This window comes from Lissotriton helveticus, chromosome 1_1 (genome assembly GCF_964261635.1).
Source record: "Lissotriton helveticus chromosome 1_1, aLisHel1.1, whole genome shotgun sequence".
Taxonomy (NCBI): Eukaryota; Metazoa; Chordata; class Amphibia; order Caudata; family Salamandridae; genus Lissotriton; species Lissotriton helveticus.
In genome coordinates this window covers 288,236,511-288,253,673 of record NC_136057.1, presented here as the reverse complement: position 1 = coordinate 288,253,673, position 17,163 = coordinate 288,236,511, and the positions used below count along the sequence as shown (strand labels likewise).

General features: G+C 43.0%; 1 protein-coding gene across 1 annotated transcript in view; it reads left to right on the top strand.

Annotated features, from left to right (window-relative positions):
- The window catches only part of LOC144769404 (estradiol 17 beta-dehydrogenase 5-like), a 205,439-nt gene extending 190,828 nt beyond the window's left edge, over positions 1-14,611 (top strand). Inside the window, exons 7-9 of the mRNA XM_078653488.1 lie at positions 3,012-3,177; positions 13,259-13,341; positions 13,831-14,611. Of these exons, the coding sequence (XP_078509614.1) occupies positions 3,012-3,177; positions 13,259-13,341; positions 13,831-13,873 (292 nt within the window). The 3' untranslated portion in view covers positions 13,874-14,611. The remainder of the gene's footprint in view (positions 1-3,011; positions 3,178-13,258; positions 13,342-13,830) is intronic.
- Positions 14,612-17,163: the final 2,552 nt, after the last annotated feature.

The window sequence follows — 17,163 nt, the reverse complement described above, 5'->3', positions numbered from 1 at the left end:
TGTAAAATAAAATAAATGTTTTGGCCTTGGGAGTGCAGATGTCTTAGTCTACACTTTTCAGTAATATTACGCACTGATTTTGTGAATACTCAAAAGTAGTAAAGTTACTCAAAAGTGTAAAAGTAAATTTACACATGTAAATTACTTACACGTGTGACTTACCTTTGTGAATCGCCCGATTAGTGTTTCTCTACATGTTTTTGTTTTTCAGAGAAATAACCCCAAAGCATTCATTCTGAAACACAATCATTACTCCTGTGGGCTCTCGGAATCACTAAGGGGCATATTATCAAGAAAGACCTATAAAATTATCGCCGTTTTAGCGGCAGGAAATTGCCGCTAAAACGGCGATAATGGGCTTGATAATATGAAACGAAAACACCAGTGCACATCATATATAGTCACTATAATCCATGTGCATTCAGCACCATTCTTCAGTTTGAATTTCTGAACAGATACTCCTTCTCAATCCAAAGGAATCACGTAGTGTAGACAAATTTCAGGTTTTATTTGTTTTAAAACAAAGTGCTTCACAGCCGACGCGCGTTTCACCCCTCACGGGCTTCCTCAAGGCCGAAATCCAATTTGATCAGCACTGTATCTACCAACGTTTATGCAATTCAATATCCCTTAAAATAAACTTCACCCAACATGTATTTCAATCTATTTGCAGGCCAGTAAGAGTTGCAGTAGTCCTCATTTATTGTATTTCTGGAGCCATGATTAGTTCCATCATAAAGCATCAAGGGCCTCATTTATGAGGCCTTGCGTGAGTTTTGCGCTTCCGATGCGTCACTTTTTGTGACGCATCGGCGGCGTAAAACATGCCCCCTGATGCGCACTATTTACAAAGTGACGCATCTAAGCAGATGCGTCCCTTTGTAAACCCCTGTGCCACATTATACCTGCGTCAGGTATAATGTATGCAGAGGGGGCGTTCACCCGCAAAAAGCCTCGTAATAGTGATGCAGTGAAATCTATGAGATTTCACTGTGTCACTTTTAGGACGCTGTTGCGTCAAAATCTTGCGCCTGCCTCACGGCAGGCGTAAGACTGACGCAAGCCCTTTCACATGGGGCTTTTCCCATGTGAAAGGAAGCATTGCTGGAGTTGCGTCACTTTTATGACACACTCCAGCAATGCGTCACTTTTGCGCCTACAGATACGTCAGAAATACTGACGTATCTGTAACTCCTTGCGACATGATGCGTCATATTATAAATATGACGCATCAATCATGTCGCAGGGAGAGCGCAGTGAAAAGTGACGCATCGCTGTTTTCATGCAGCGATGCGTCACTTTTCATAAATGAGGCCCCAAGAGTTTCTCCGACCTGAAATTCCTGCAACCGAGTTCGTGTTGGTGGGCAGACTGTCTATGGCTAATGCTTAAGGAGGATAAGCATTTTACATCAAGATTGCACTCAAAAGTTTGTCTATGTGATATGGTGTTGTTCTTGTATAGGAAAGAGACAAGTTTTGATGTGCAGATCGGATATAGCAAATCTCCCTCTTTTGTAGGGCTTGATAATATGTCCTTGTGAATTCCCATAGCAGCCCAGGTTCTGGTGTTACCCTGGGCTGCTATGGGAATTCACAAGGGCATTTTATCAAGCCCATTATCGCCGTTTTAGCTGCAGTTTCCTGCTGCTAAAACGGCGATAATTTCGCCATTCTTGATAATATGCCCCTGAATTCTTATGCCCAAGATAACACTGCAATAGCATGCCCATGGGTGGATGGATTGAGGACAATATTAAACCTCAATTCATGAGGCAATATATTCCGAAGCAAGACACTGTATAACATATCAAAAATACAAATAATTAAATGAGGACAGACTCAATAAATGAGTTCCAGGGCAGAATAAAATAATTTGAAAATATTAATCACAAAAATCTAAGGGGTGGAATACAGAAATCATAAGCGATAATTGCCATGATGGCTCAGGGTAAAATGGCAATATAGAATAATAAGCAAAATCAGAAAATTCTAAATCCCAAATGAGCTGCAAATTCAGTATAAAATGGGGCAGCATCACTAGTAGCATCAGAATCATCCCAGGAAAGTTCTGAGATTTCTCCAAAATCCATTGTTTACATAGGAAATCTTCTCATAGAACATAAATAAAGCTGACAATTCATCATGTTGTGAACAAAAGAGTAACAATTTGGACAATACAGAACACAGTTTAATTAGATGTCATATTGATTTATCATTTAAGTGCCAATCCATTACATGAATATTATTTCAGCCTTTCTATGCAAATGTAATCTGTAGATGGCAGAACAAACTAGTTACAAAAACAACAGCGACATTTTGTAAATTAATGCAGTACAGTGAGCTAACGAAAGAAACCTTCAATGGTTGTAATATTACTGAGCCCAGGTAGGAACGGTTTTCTTCAAGAACAGTGAGAACAAAATAAACAAACAAGTTTGCTTGAATGTGTGCAGCAGACATAATAAACAGTGTGCATGCCGGGTGAGGCATACATTTTAAACAAGATGGCGATGTGGCCTAACTGAGGACCTAGTTAGCATAAGCCAAGAAAAGACACTTTAACATGCCAAAGTAAAATCATTTAAAAACCATTAGTATCAGGTAAGTATTCACGTGTACATTTGAGTGTAGATTCATTTTTTACACAACGTTATTAATGCACAGTTTTATAAGTGCATAAAAACACTCACAAGCCTGACACCCTGAGAATTTTGTCCCATCGTTTGTGAGATGCTGTTCTTAATCCTTGCAGTGTTGGCCTTCTAATGCAGTGGGGCTGGTAGCTACTCTACGCCCATCCCTACTCCCCCACAGGTGTAGCTAATGTCAGGGCCAACTGTGGCTTTGCTCTCAGAAACTGTCCTCAGAAACTGACACCGTCAGACCCTTGGTCTTTGGATGATCTCTAAACTGCACCACATTTAATACAAGCCAGACCATTTACTGCAGATTGTTGTAATGCAAATATGATTGGTGGTGTTTAATCAATCATTTCCTCTTGTGTTGCAGTATTGACCAGAGGTCTCCAGTGCTCCTGGATGACCCAGTACTTTTAAAGATTGGCCAGAAGTACAAGAAATATCCAGCCCAGGTTGCCATGCGTTACTTTCTTCAACATGGTGTTGTAGTTCTGGCTAAGAGCTTCACTCCAGAGCGCATCAAACAAAATATTCAGGTGAGTAGATGTGCGTGGGTGTATTTAGAGAGTGCAAAACCTATCTACAGGGCTGCTTGACTGCATGAACTGGATATTACAATTCCTTGAAAGTGATGGGGATGTAGGACCAAGGAGGAGACAGATGCCGAACTAGGGCGGTTGAAGGACAGAGGATAGACCGGATTGGGTGGATGGAAAGAGGTGGGATTTACATTGAGGGCATAATTGAAGGCAGAGGAGGAGAGTTGATTTTCTTGTAAGAATTGATGTTTAGTGCAGAAGTCCATCTGTGACGTGATTTTGTTTAAATTGAGTCTTTGACTGCGGCTAGGAACGTGAATGGATACTGGGGCGATTTCATGTAAGCCCCCAATGCTTTTTTGTATTGGTTTCTGTAGAGGGTATCTTTCAAATACCTCCATCTACTTTCTATGTTATGTTAGGAAATATTAAAAGCACGTTATTACCAAAGGTGTCTCGGCAGAAGAGGCAGGTGAGTAGTGACTTAGATGTTGAATAGCCAGGTTTTTTTCTCCTTCCTGAATGATGTTAATGACGGAATCGCTCTGAGGTGGGGTGGGAGGTTGTGCCAGAGTTTGTTTGTATTGAGGACTATACCTCTGCCACCCCATTACACCTTCTTAAATGTTGGAACTACTAACAGATTGGCATTGGCTGATCTGAGTTCTATGTTGGGCTTGTAAGTCATCTGGTGACCAGTCAAGGAAACCCCCTTCCTTAACAGTAGGGGTGCTTTGAATAGAAAGTTGTCATCATTAGTGAGAAGCGGCTTAAAGAACCAAGAATAATGGTTTGTCCCTGCTCGACTTTGGAAGTCAAGGGTCACATGACCAATCCCTCTTGAGGGACAACTAAAAATGTCAGCTCCTGACATATGTTGCTACTTCGTTCTGTCTGACCTTCTTTGAGCCCTGGCTTTACCCATGGACAGTGCTGCAATGGGAAACAAATGCCTCTTGGAACTCTTCATCGTGTGGGTGAGACCAGAAAAAGGAAGCCTGGGAGAGAGTTCTGAAAGTAAGAGGTGGGACTACATTATTATGTGAACATATCAAGATAGGTGCCATGCTTTTAATTTTACAGCACCAACCTCCAACTCCCTATGTAAGGGATCTTACATTTGCAAGTGACATTGCCAGCAATTTTAGCAGGATAACTATACTCTAGCAGGACTGTTGCAGCACTTCTCTGCAGTACTACAATTACATTCTTTTTATGGAGAAATCTGATATTCAGTGTCTGATTTAGGGGAAAACAGGCTGTGCGTTATTTGGCATAAATGTCTATTACATAATGTCGTTTGTAACCTATTTAATGCCATGGATGCCCGGTGTGGTAGTGGTCAGATAGGAGGCAGTTTGCCAGAGTGTGATATACTAGTGAATCTCAAGGCTCAAGAAGCAAGCATGGTCAGCGACGCTGTGGTAAGCGCATGAGTGGATACTGTGTGAATCAATTTGTTGTGAGAGCAGATGCTGGTTGGGTTAAAAACAAATTATGGAAGGTCAGAAAAGCATTTACCCTATGTTAAAGAAGAGTTTTATTTTGAAAACACTGATGATGGTTTCCCTTAAATTGAGGGTTATTTTCAGGTCTCCATATGGCTTCATTGTGCCAGAAAGGAAAGTAGGGCTGGACCAAAAGGAATCCCCACTCTCTAAAGAGGTAAAATAAGAACCCGCTAACTTGGTATATCTTGACAGTCAGTAGCGGTCAGGATGCTAGATAGAGAATAGAGTGGCTAGTGTGCTAAATTCATTACCGAGCGATAAAGCATGTGTGGAGGTTCAATCCAGCAGGTTTGTTGAGAATACCTTTTGCACTTGCACATCCCTGTATTGGTGTGTGTTGGGTTTGGCAAATATTGAAATGCAATGCTCATTCTAATTGTCAATATCCTCAGAAGGGTTTCGTAGAGTTTTGTAGCATGAGTGCCAGATGGCAGGGGATAATTCGTTGTTCCTACAGGCTAGGATCGAGGATTCTCCAATTTATGGTGCTTTGCAGGAGTGGATTAATAGAACTGAACATTGCTGTGTGCATTACATGGCTCCACTTGTACAGTCCATAACTGAAGTGCCTTCAGCAGATGTTTTACCAGTCCAGGAAGTTGAGCCCAAAAAGTCCTACCAGCCTTGAGAAGTAAGTTACAACAAGATTGGTGGCTGGGAAGTACGGGTGCACACTACCACTGTGTCCTCGATATCATTTCAAAATAGTAAACAACAGAAATGTAAAAGTCTGGTGCTCAGGAGGAAAACACACCAATTTGTCCTCCATAGGAAAGTCCACAATTTCAGTACAATCTTCTAACGCTCAGCAAATCACTCTTGGGATCGTGGTATCAGTAGTTTTGTTTTTTTATTTACAGTTCTTAATTTTCATGTACAGCATACATTGTACTTGTTATGTTTTGTTATGTTAATTTAATATAGTGCAACAACTTGTCCCCGGAAGGGCATCTCTGCGCTTGGATAGCAGGTCAGATGGCCTGTGCCGTGATAAGAGCCAGGGGCCTCATTTATGAGGCCTTGCGTGAGTTTTGCGCTTCCGATGCGTCACTTTTTGTGACGCATCGGCGGCGTAAAACATGCCTCCTGATGCGCACTATTTACAAAGTGACGCATCTAAGCAGATGCGTCACTTTGTAAACCCCTGCGCTACATTATACCTGCGTCAGGTATAATGTATGCAGAGGGGGCGTTCACCCGCAAAAAGCCTCGTAATAGTGACGCAGGGAAATCTATGAGATTTCACGGCGTCACTTTTAGGACGCTGTTGCGTCAAAATCTTGCGCCTGCCTCACAGCAGGCGTAAGACTGACGCAAGCCCTTTCACATGGGGCTTTCCCCAAGTGAAAGGAAGCATTGCTGGAGTTGAGTCACTCTGGTGACACACTCCAGCAATGCGTCACTTTTACGCCTACAGATACGTCAGAAATACTGACGTATCTGTAACTCCTTGCGACATGATGCGTCATATTATAAATATGGCGCATCAATCATGTCGCAGGGAGAGCGCAGTGAAAAGTGACGCATCGCTGTTTTCACGCAGCAATGCGTCACTTTTCATAAATGAGGCCCCAGGTCTTCAAATGTCTTTTGAAGCCTGAAAACTCGGTGCAATCCCTAATGTGAAAAGGGAGCTGATTCCAGTGGTGGGGGCAAGGTATGAAAAGGAGCGACCATTGTATTTTAAAGTTCGAATACGTTGTGTTTGAAGAAGAAGCTGGTTGCTTGATCTGAGGTTTCTTTCAGGAAGGTCGGGGACTAGTTTATCCTGCAGATGTCATGGTCCTTTACCTGACCTCACTTTGAAGGTCAGACAGAGTAGTGTAAAGATTGCTCTTTTCCTTCTAGGCAACCAGTGAAGGGTTCTAAGCAGGGGAACAGACGGAGTGCCCGGTGGCTGTTTATTTACTAGCCGGGAAGCCGTATTTTGCACTACCTGTAGTTTTAATTCATTGGATGCTGCAAGTAGTGCATTTCCATTGTCCAGGTGACTGATTATAAGGGCCTGGACTAGGACACCGAGAGCCACTGACATATTTTCTTAAGGAGGCGCATTACCTCAAAACACGAGCCATAACTGGCTGTGACTTGCTCTTTCATCAATAGTTTGTTATCTATCAAAAAGGCTAGGTTTCTTACTGTATTTTTAGGGAGGGGCACATGGCTGAGTTCCTTGGGCCACTAATCCGTTGTCCAGAGGTACTGTGCCTTTCCAAACAGTAAAATCTCAGTCGTCTCCCCGTTCAACTGGAGGCAGTTTAGGGACATCCACCTGGCAATGTTTTTCATACATGTAGTGACGTTCTCTAACTCTGGGACAAAGGGCAATGATCAGTTGTGTGTCATCAGCATATGAGAGTATTTGAACGCCAGCTGAGCCTGAGGAGAGACATAGATATTAAAGAGTATGGGGCTCAGGGCCGAGCCGAGCAATGAAGCACACCCCTTCCTAGGGACAGTGTCTTGGATTAAAAAGGACCAATCGTAATTTTTGGATTATATTAGCCAATTCAGTGCAGTACTGTGTATTCCCAACTCAAACAAATGGTGGATCAGGATGGGATGAGACAAAGTATCAAATGCTGTTGACAGGTCGAGAAGGATCAGATTGCAGGTGTGCCTGCATCCAAGGAAACGGTAAGCGAGTCAACTACTGCTACAAGAGTGGTTTCTGTGCTATGAGCCAGGTGAAAATCTGATTGAGAGGATTCAAGCAAATGGTGTATTTTTAAATATGAGGAAAGTTCTCTGCTGACATGAGATTCTAACAGCTTGCTAATCGAGGGCAACAGGGAAATAGGACGGTAGCTTGACATGTCCATGGGATTGGCCAATATTTTTATTTTAAAATAGGTGTGAAAAAATTCGATTTACATTCCTTTGGTAGTGTTGCTGAGTGCAAAGATAGACTGCATGCAGAAGTAACCACTGGTGCAAGAGAATTGGATAGCAAGGCTGTGATGTGAGGGAGACAGAGATCTGCTGGAGAACCAGATACAGATTTAGTTAAGAGATCCCATACTTAAATGTGGGTAATCCATTCAAATCTTTCTAATATAGACTGGGAGTTACTTCCTGAAGAATGATGAAATTCTACATATGTTGGCACGAATGTGTCACTGTGAAAGTTACAATAGATGTTGTCAATTTTTGTTTCAAAGTGTGAAGCCAAGGAGTGTTTGAGAGGCTATTAACTGTACAGCAGGCAAGCGGGGTTAGAATGCTCCTTAACGACTTTAAATAGCTCTTTTGCCGAGTTTCCAGCCTGTTCAATTCTGCCTATAGTATGGAGATTTCTGGCTGATTTGATTTCCGAGTGGTAAGCCCCCAATGCTTTTTTGTATTGGTTTCTGTAGAGGGTATCTTTCAAATACCTCCATCTACTTTCTATGTTATGTTAGGAAATATTAAAAGCACGTTATTACCAAAGGTGTCTCGGCAGAAGAGGCAGGTGAGTAGTGACTTAGATGTTGAATAGCCAGGTTTTTTTCTCCTTCCTGAATGATGTTAATGACGGAATCGCTCTGAGGTGGGGTGGGAGGTTGTGCCAGAGTTTGTTTGTATTGAGGACTATACCTCTGCCACCCCATTACACCTTCTTAAATGTTGGAACTACTAACAGATTGGCATTGGCTGATCTGAGTTCTATGTTGGGCTTGTAAGTCTTGAAAGCTGACCTGAGAAGTTCTGGGCCTGAGTTATGCAGCCCTTTGTGGGCCAAGCAGAGGGCTTTAAATTTATCCAGACTGCGCATTGGAATCCAGTAAAGCTTGCGAAGACCCTGCTTAATGGAATGGAATTTGGGAAGATTAAAGTGAGTCTTGCTGCAGCATACTGCACTATTTGTAGTCGACTCATATGTTTTTCTAAGACAGTGAGATAAAGACTATTACAATAATACAGCCTGGGAAGTGCAAGAAGGGTTATTAATGTTTTCTATGGCTGTCCGGAATGAAAGGAAGAATTATTCTTATCATTTTTATGATATAGTAAGCTGCGGATGTAACAGATTATATTTGCACGCTCATGTTGAGGTTGTCATCAAGCATGATTCCCAAATTCTTTGCTTTAGTGACAGGACGAGGATGTTGGGGCTGATTATCAGGCCACCAGTTGGTGGACCAAGCTGGGGAGGGGTTGCCGAACACCATAATCTCAGTTTACCCTGCATTAAGCTTAAGGCAATGCCCACTCATCCAGCCAATGATTGCCTTGATACAGTTACAGCATTTTAGGGGGCCTGACAAGTCATTATGGGCTGCTGAAATGATCAGCTAGGTGTCATCTGCATACAAAGTTACATCCAAATTGAAACTTCTTATGAGTGGGGCCCATTTCGCTACGTAAACGTTAAAAAGAGTGGGGCTAAGGGAAGACCCCTGTGGAACTCCACAAGGCAGTGCGTAGGGTGGGGAGTTAAATTTCACTAGCGCTACTGTTTGAGATCTGTCACTGAGAAAGGAGGAGAGAAGCTCGAGCGCGACCCCCTTAACTCCTATTTACTTTAGACTGCCAATAAGAGTGGTATGATCAACTGTATCGTAGGCCGCAGATAGGTCAAGTAAAATCATAACTGCTGAACTTCCGCCATCTACTGCCTTCCTCACCTCCTCCGTTGCCTTGACCAGGGAAGCCATACTGGGAGGTATCTAGGAGCTGATTGTCAAAAATGCATTTGGATAATTCCAGATTCATCATCTTCTTGCAGATTTTAGCAGGCAGAGGTAGGCGAGCGATAGGACAATAGTTGGCCATGTCTTTAACCATTACATTTGGCTTTTGTAGGAGTGGAAGGATAGAAGCCTGTTTCCAGCCCGAGGGGAAGGTCATAGTAGCGAACATGACATTAAAGATCTGAGATAGGTTCCTTGCAATAATGTCAGGGACCATCTTCAGTATCTTTACTGTGCAAGGGTCAAAAGGGGAACCTGATTTGGATTGCAAAAGTAGGGAAGTCACTTGATCTGGTGAAGTAGCAGTAAAATGTGTTAGAGAACAGTCATCTAACGAATTCTCAGTCAGGGCTCCTGGCAGATGGGGTTGCCCCTTGTCGAAGTCCTGGAAAATAACTTTTACTTTCTCTTTGAAGGCGGTAGTGAGGGTATCACAAAAGGATTGACTATCAGTGGAATTGGTTTTATTTGAGATGGTCGTAAGCCTCTGAACAACTTGGAAAAGTTCTTTCAACGAATTGGAGACCCTATTGATTGCCTGGGTGAAGTAGCTACTCTTTTCCTTCTTGATGAGATCTTTGAATGAGGTTAAAGCCTTCTTGTATACCAGTCTCATCTGGTCATCGTAGTTTTTTCTCTAAATCCTTTCTTGCCTTCTACATGCTTGTTTTTCAAGCCTCAAGACTTCTGTGAACCAAGGAGCCAGCGTTCCTTCCTAAAAGAGCTCTGATTGGTGGGAACCAATTCCCTGAAGGTGTCCTACAACCAGTTCGTATAATATGAGGCAGCCGATTCGGCCTCGGCATGTGTGGGGGGGAGTTGTATTCAGAGCAGTTATTCTTAAATGCTGGTCGGAAAGCCTGACGCTCCTTAGCTGAATAAATCCCCTTTTGAAGGAGTCCTATGTTAGAAGAGTCAGGGGTCCTGGCTCTGGGCACGGTCCAGGCACGGACAGATGTAGACGGGCTTGCCTTAGGCGCGCCAGTGGTACGACAGCGGCACGCCTGCTGCGCACATCAGGCTCAGCATCTGTATATGATTGCTGGCTGAAAGCGGAATTGCGCTGGACGGGGGAGGGACTGTACCCCTCCACTGTAATCAGCAAAGCTGTGGTGGACCAAGGGCACAGAGGCAGCAAGCAATAGCAGTGTATTGTAAGTTAACACCCACACGCAATAAGTGTATTATTAAAAAGATTCTTGAAACAGGTTAAAACAGGTTAAATTATTGTCACAGGCTTAGGCTAAGAGTGTACAAGTAATTTAAAAGCCGAATGCCGAAATATAAAAAATGGCCAGGCTAAACGAGGACTTCCACCTCGCACTCACCCGCACTCATCCGCTGCGTGTCTGACCCAGCATCTGAATATTATTGCTGGCCGGAAGCGGAAGTGCGCTGGAAGGGGCAAGGGCTGTACCCCTCCTCTGCGATCAGCAAAGCCATGGCGGACCAGGGGCAAAGAGGCAGCAAGCAGCAGCAGTGAATTGTTCTAGTTTCTTACAGTTTGATTTGCCAATTTTTAGTTCTGCCGTTTTATCAAGGGGTGTTATAGGTTTTATATGGGACGACTGTATCAAGAGCCTTGCAAAGGACCGTGAAAACATATCCCAAGCAGCATTAATGTTTCCTGTATTATTCATGTCTGTGGTTTTAAACACTTCTTGAACGCTGGCTGCAGATAGCATCTAGGTTTAACCTTTTTTCCTATTCCAGATATTGAAGGGGAATGTTCAACAAAGATATTACAGTTTATTAAATAGTGATCTGCCCAAGGGAGAGGTTCAGGTTCGTCAGTATGTATACACTGGGAATTGGAAAGGTCAAAGGTATGGCCAGCAACATGTGTGGGGCCCGTTTTTATCAAATGGAGGTTGAGCATTTTAAGGTTAGACAACAGGTTATCGACGTCAGGGTCAGATGCTACTTCAGCATGATAATTAAAATCTCTGATTAGGAGGAAATTGGGTGAAGATAGCACATAGGGAGCTAAATATTCAGTTAAATTAACTGAAGTCTTTCTTGGGGCCCAGGGAACAATATATCAAAACTCCATACTACTTCTTCCCATGGGGTAGTTCCACTTTGAATATTGCTATTTCGGCCCACTTCAAGAGTATTGTGTCAATTAGCTGTAATTAAGAATACCTTTGAAAATATTTGCTACTCCACCCCCTGCCTAACTTCTCTGGTTAGTCTGACCAGTTTGTAGTTTTCAGGAAGTACAACAGGAACACAAGGAGGGCTGACGTGTGAAGCCCGGTTTCTGGAATGAAATATATGCCTGTAAGCTGGTGATTGAGTATGTCCCATATTTCTATAGAGTGTTTTGGAATGGACCTAGCATTTAGGTAGAGACAGTTTAACGTAGGTGAATTTGCAGGTGGTGTCTTAGAGGTTGACCACTACATGCCATCACATGTTTCGACAATGCTGAAATATTACAGCTGAATTCTTCAGGGCTTGTTCAGTGGTACTAAAGTCTATATAACATCCTACTCATCATAGGAACTATATCCAACATGGGACCATTCTCAAGTGTATGGTCCCTATAAATGCAGTCCCGTCAGTATACCAAGTATGTACAAATTATTATTGTTATTGTTAATTGGGATTTCTAGAGCGCATAATCACCTACTGGTATCTAAGCGCTATGAGAGAGAGCCCAACCTCAGCACATCTGCCGGAGTGTGCATCCCAACTTGGCCTAAGATGTGCCCCAGGCTTCAGTAAAAAGGAGTGTTTTTAGTTTCTTCCTGAATGGGAGGAGGACAAGTTCCTTACGAAGGCTCTAGACTCTTTACAACTGGGTGTGGCTTGGGATGGGGACCAAGCTCTTTTGGCCAGAAGAGGTCACCCCAAGGGTTGATATCCGTGGTAATGCCAATATCTCAGTTTTATCAGGGTTGATTTTGAGAGAATTGGCTGTCATCCAGTTGACCGTGTACTTCAGAATATTCTGCATCCATACATGGGCCGTGGAAGAGTTGTTGATCTGGATGATAATTTGGGTGTTGTCCGTATAATTAAAGACTTGGCACTCCATACCAGTCAATGAGGCCACCAAGTGCTGGAGATAGGCATTGAAGAGAAGGGGGGGCCACGCGGAACCCTGAGGAACACCACACGCAGGCTCACCAGAATCAGACACCTGGTCAGCCAGTTGAATCCTTTGGGATCGGCCTGACAGGAAGTCCGCAAGCCATTGAAATGCTAGCCCCTGGACTCCTGAACTAGAACACAAGCATCCTAGGGCTGTTTTTGCCCTTTTATGGGCTCATCATCCAGGTACAGCTTGGTTTCAGTGACACTGTGTGCACGGGACCCATGTCTTGGCATGCCTGTCCCACTTTGAGGGACTTACTAAGGTACACAACAAGTGATGAGCCCATAATGAGGGTGAAACTGGTCATCCATTGCTTGTTTCCAGTCCATGGAGGACCTGGGTTGGCAGTTGATTTGGACTGTTTCCATGACGAGCAGGGTAAGGCTGATTTGCATATAACTGAGTCCAAACTGAGGTGGCATGATGGTGAAAAATGATGGGCTGGGATGCAGCCCGAGAGATCGTCAGTGGCTGAGATTTATTCAAGTATTCCATCCATCACTTTATCTTTTGATGCCCTACAATGAAATGAGAGCATTATACAAAACCCAACCCATAAATTCCACATTTAAGATTCTTGGTGGTTGCCAGAAGTGATGCCTTGTACACTTCCATTTGCTGTGGTATAATAGGACAAAGCTACCATGTGACATTATTTTAATGTATGAATATTTATTTCCATTCATATTTTGAAACATCAGGTGGATTTTCATCCGTACTTTGAAAAGTTGTGGGGTTTGATTGTTCTGTGCTGTTGTACTCACTGAAGATGAAATCATTTCTCCCAACAGGTCTTTGACTTCCAGTTGGCTCCTGAGGACATGGAAGCCATTGCTGCTCTCAACAAAGACTTGCGTTACTTGGACATGAAAAGGTACACTATTTAAGGTTTTCTTTGGCGGGTGGGTTTGAGACAGGAGGGGAAGGAGTGGCTCTTTGTAAAGTAAAGCAATATATTAGCAGACATACTTGATACTATATTATAAATAGATTGGGCAGTGGAACAAGTTACTAAATAAACTGGTGTTTTCATAGATAGATGCTCATCCAATGCTGTGAATGAAAAGGTTTCATTTCAAGAGGGCCTCTTTAATTACTGAGGGTAGGATTGGTGAGGTTGGGTGGAGGAAGGAAGTGGTAAAGGTAGATTTAACATTCAGCAGGCGAACAGTTTTTGCTGGTTTATTTAATACATTTTTAGTTGAATCTATTGCTTTTTGTAGGACTTGTCATCTTCTTCCAAGCGCTGGCAATTAATAACTGATTGGCAAACAACATTTATCAAGGTGTCATAAAGCAACAGAAAGTGTGAGTTATAGAAATTATATAAATCAATATTTAATGAGTGTTTGTATATTTTTAGAATTTCAGAGCATCCAGAGTTCCCGTTTGGTGATGAATACTAGGATGCTGCCATCCAGTAATGAAGAGAAAACCATTTTTAACAACAGAATAGAAAGAAGAGTATTCTATTTTACAAATTTGCCAATCCTTCTATCATGTTTTTGAATTCCATTCAGATTCAGTATTATCCCCATATTTATTTATTGTGCCCCCTCTGAAGTCTCCTACCTAGAATATTGTTGACTTACTACATCTCCCTATTCACTTGTGTTTGGTGTGCAACCCTAAAATGATACTAAATAAGTCTCCTTAACTCACCTATCCTGAAATATTTTAAAGGTTGGTAGGCTGTACACCATTCTCCAGGTGGCAGAGGGTTGTACTCTTGATGCCCATACCAGACTACATCACATCGTAAGGCAGACTGAGATCTCTGTGCCTTCAGAAGGCACTGTAGCTTTGCCCCCATTTTCCCCAGTGTATGGGGTATCATTTATGTGTTGCCTTGTTCAGGACTTCCAGACTTCTACTGGATGTCTCAAAGAGTAAAAACCATGAATCTTTGACCTATTGTCTAATGTCCGTCGAGCCATCAATCAAAACTTTCCACCAGTGTAGGCTCTGCCTGTGAAACATGGCTGTTCCCCAAACTTTACATAGAGCAGGAGACTCTTGAGTTTGCCACACCGAGTATTATGCCCCATTTGTGACAGTGTACCCTACCCGCTAACTCTAATAAAGGCTTTCACTAGAATATATAACACGCAAAATCTTCTGTAGCATCTGACTGACTATATTAAACAAAGGATGTGACAAATAAACCACGTGAAACAAAAACTGATTGTCTTTTTTTAGAAAATGTAAATCTAGGATTTGTAAAGCACAACAAATCACCCATGAGGGTCTCAAGGTGCTGAATTGTAGACACAGGAAGATTAAGGGATTTGCCCAGAATCACAGGATGTTGAGCCGATGCCCAGGCTCGAACCTGGTACCCCGCGCCCCCCGCTCTGAAGTCAGGAGCCCAGGCTGGTACACCACACCCTCTCCCTCTTGTGTAATCTTTCCAGTATTTGGGATAAATAATATTTAGTACATTCTCAGTTAGTCTTTAGTAGCACATTTGGTGCCGATAAAGCACTGTTTTGAATTTGGCCATTGTGCCATGGAAGTGGATAACCTATTGACACACTGCTGAATATGAGAAATTATACATGGTTGTCATAGTAAGTTTGGCAGTAGAAAACCTGACATCTTTTCTAAGAGGCCAGCATAAATTTTCCAAGATGTTTGCTGGCAAGTGGGTGATTGTAGGTTCAAGGCAGTGAATATGCTTAACAGTAACTACACAAATATTTCACAATCTCACAACCTCCACAATAACCTGAAAGCAGCCAGACCAAGTAGTAGTAGTAGATGTTGATCAATGGTGATTTATTCAGAAAAAACACTAATGCTTGGCCAGAACAGTGCAAAGCCTCTGAGAGAAAGAGGGTGTGGGTGTATTGGCGTAGGAGGCCAAGAAAACCTTAAGACCTGACTATAAGGCTGATTAAACGTAAAGTATCAAGAATCCACATAGGGATAGAAGGGATAAAGCTGATCAGCCATCAGAGAAATGTATATCCCCCTGAATGTATTGCCTCAATCCTAGAGAGGAGCACGCAGAAAATTCCGTTCTGCAGGACACGAGCAGGATGAAGATCAAAGAGAGAAGGGCTTCCAGAACATAAGACACAGCTCTCTGATAACAAATAATGACACCTTAGGGGGAAGGCATCCATCTAATCATAGCCAATCCATCAAGCACCCACCAGTGTGCCATCTTATGTTTCCCAATTAATGAAAGCATGATTTCCTCTTCTGTACTGACCAAGATACAATATGACAACTGCATGAAGTGCTGGACGATAGCTGAAATAAGTCTCCAAATGGCAGATATGCCTAATTTACACAAGCAGTTGTTCAGGCTGGCAGAATATAAAATGGAAGCAGGAAAGGAATACACAAACTGCATAACCCGGGCATGTCTGCAGGGTTTGTATCTGCACTTAGGTACAAACATTGTATCCTGCTGGGGGATTTCAACTTACACATAGACTGTGATCAGCTGAAGGACAGTAACACTCATGGAGTTCTGCCTACTATCATGGCCCGACACACGTGGCCGAACATACACTAGACCAAATATTCACGTTGATTCCCCTTAACGTCGACCTGCCCTCTCCTTTGGTCTGGTCTGACCATCTTATGCTTAGGTTGAGATGGCCAAAACTCAGTAACGTCCCTTTCAATGCGAACAATTTTCCCCGCACGGTTAAGGCCCTCAGTAAAGTTTTTTTATTTTACGAAGTTTTATATGGCGCAAACTTGACCCGAATCGGGTATCAGAGCACTTTACATAGCACCAGTTGTGTTACATGAGGACACATTCATATTTTTTTTAGGCACGGGGAGATTAAGTGATTTGCCCAGAATCACAGGATGTTGAGCGTCGTTGCCGAGACTCGAACCGTCCTAGCTGTTAGGCAAACTCCTCTCCCCTCCTCTCCTCTCCTCTTAAATCTGACTCACCGAGTAACATGCTTAATACCACTAGACCCTCTTTAACTGGCATGATTAGCGAGGATGTGGACCGGGTTGAGGGCTGGATTGAGTCTACCTACCTAGCTCTGGCTCCAGAAAGTAGTACTAAACAACAGCGATCAAAAGTGCCAAGCCCATGGTTCACATCGTCGCTGAAAGAATCTAAATTAACATGTAAACTTAAAGAGAAAGTATAGAGGATGAACTACTGTCCAGCAGCCGAAGCAGACTATAAATCAGTGCCGGAAGCTACCATAAAGAAATTAAGTTAGCTAAAAAAGCCTATTTTGAGGCCAAACTCTTAATAGAAGGAAATCATTCAAGTGAATTTTTTTAAATCGTGAAGCCCTTCTCCACTCCCCATGTTGGTTCCAATGAGAAACCGCCCTCTGCGGAGTGGTGTGAGACGCTTGCCTCATTCTTCCAAAAAAAAAAAAAGTTTCTATCCAGGCCAGCCTCCCTCTACCTATGTTGGGAGATGTTACTTCAGGCCCTGTCTTAGAAGTGAGCAATGATCAGGGAACACTTAACCAATGCCTACCGCCCCTCACAATAACTTGTTCCTTGAACTTTTTTTACCCTATTTCCCTGGAGGACTCCCTGAGGGAAATGGCTGGCATCCTTTCTTGAGGGAGGGGGCAGGAGGTCTGGTGCCAGCTCTACTCTGCTGCCTCGCGTTAGTTGAAGATTGTGGTCCTGCAGGGTTCGGTCTTGAGTCCGACCCTGTTTAACAACTACCTCACCCCCATAGCCACTTTGGCGGAAT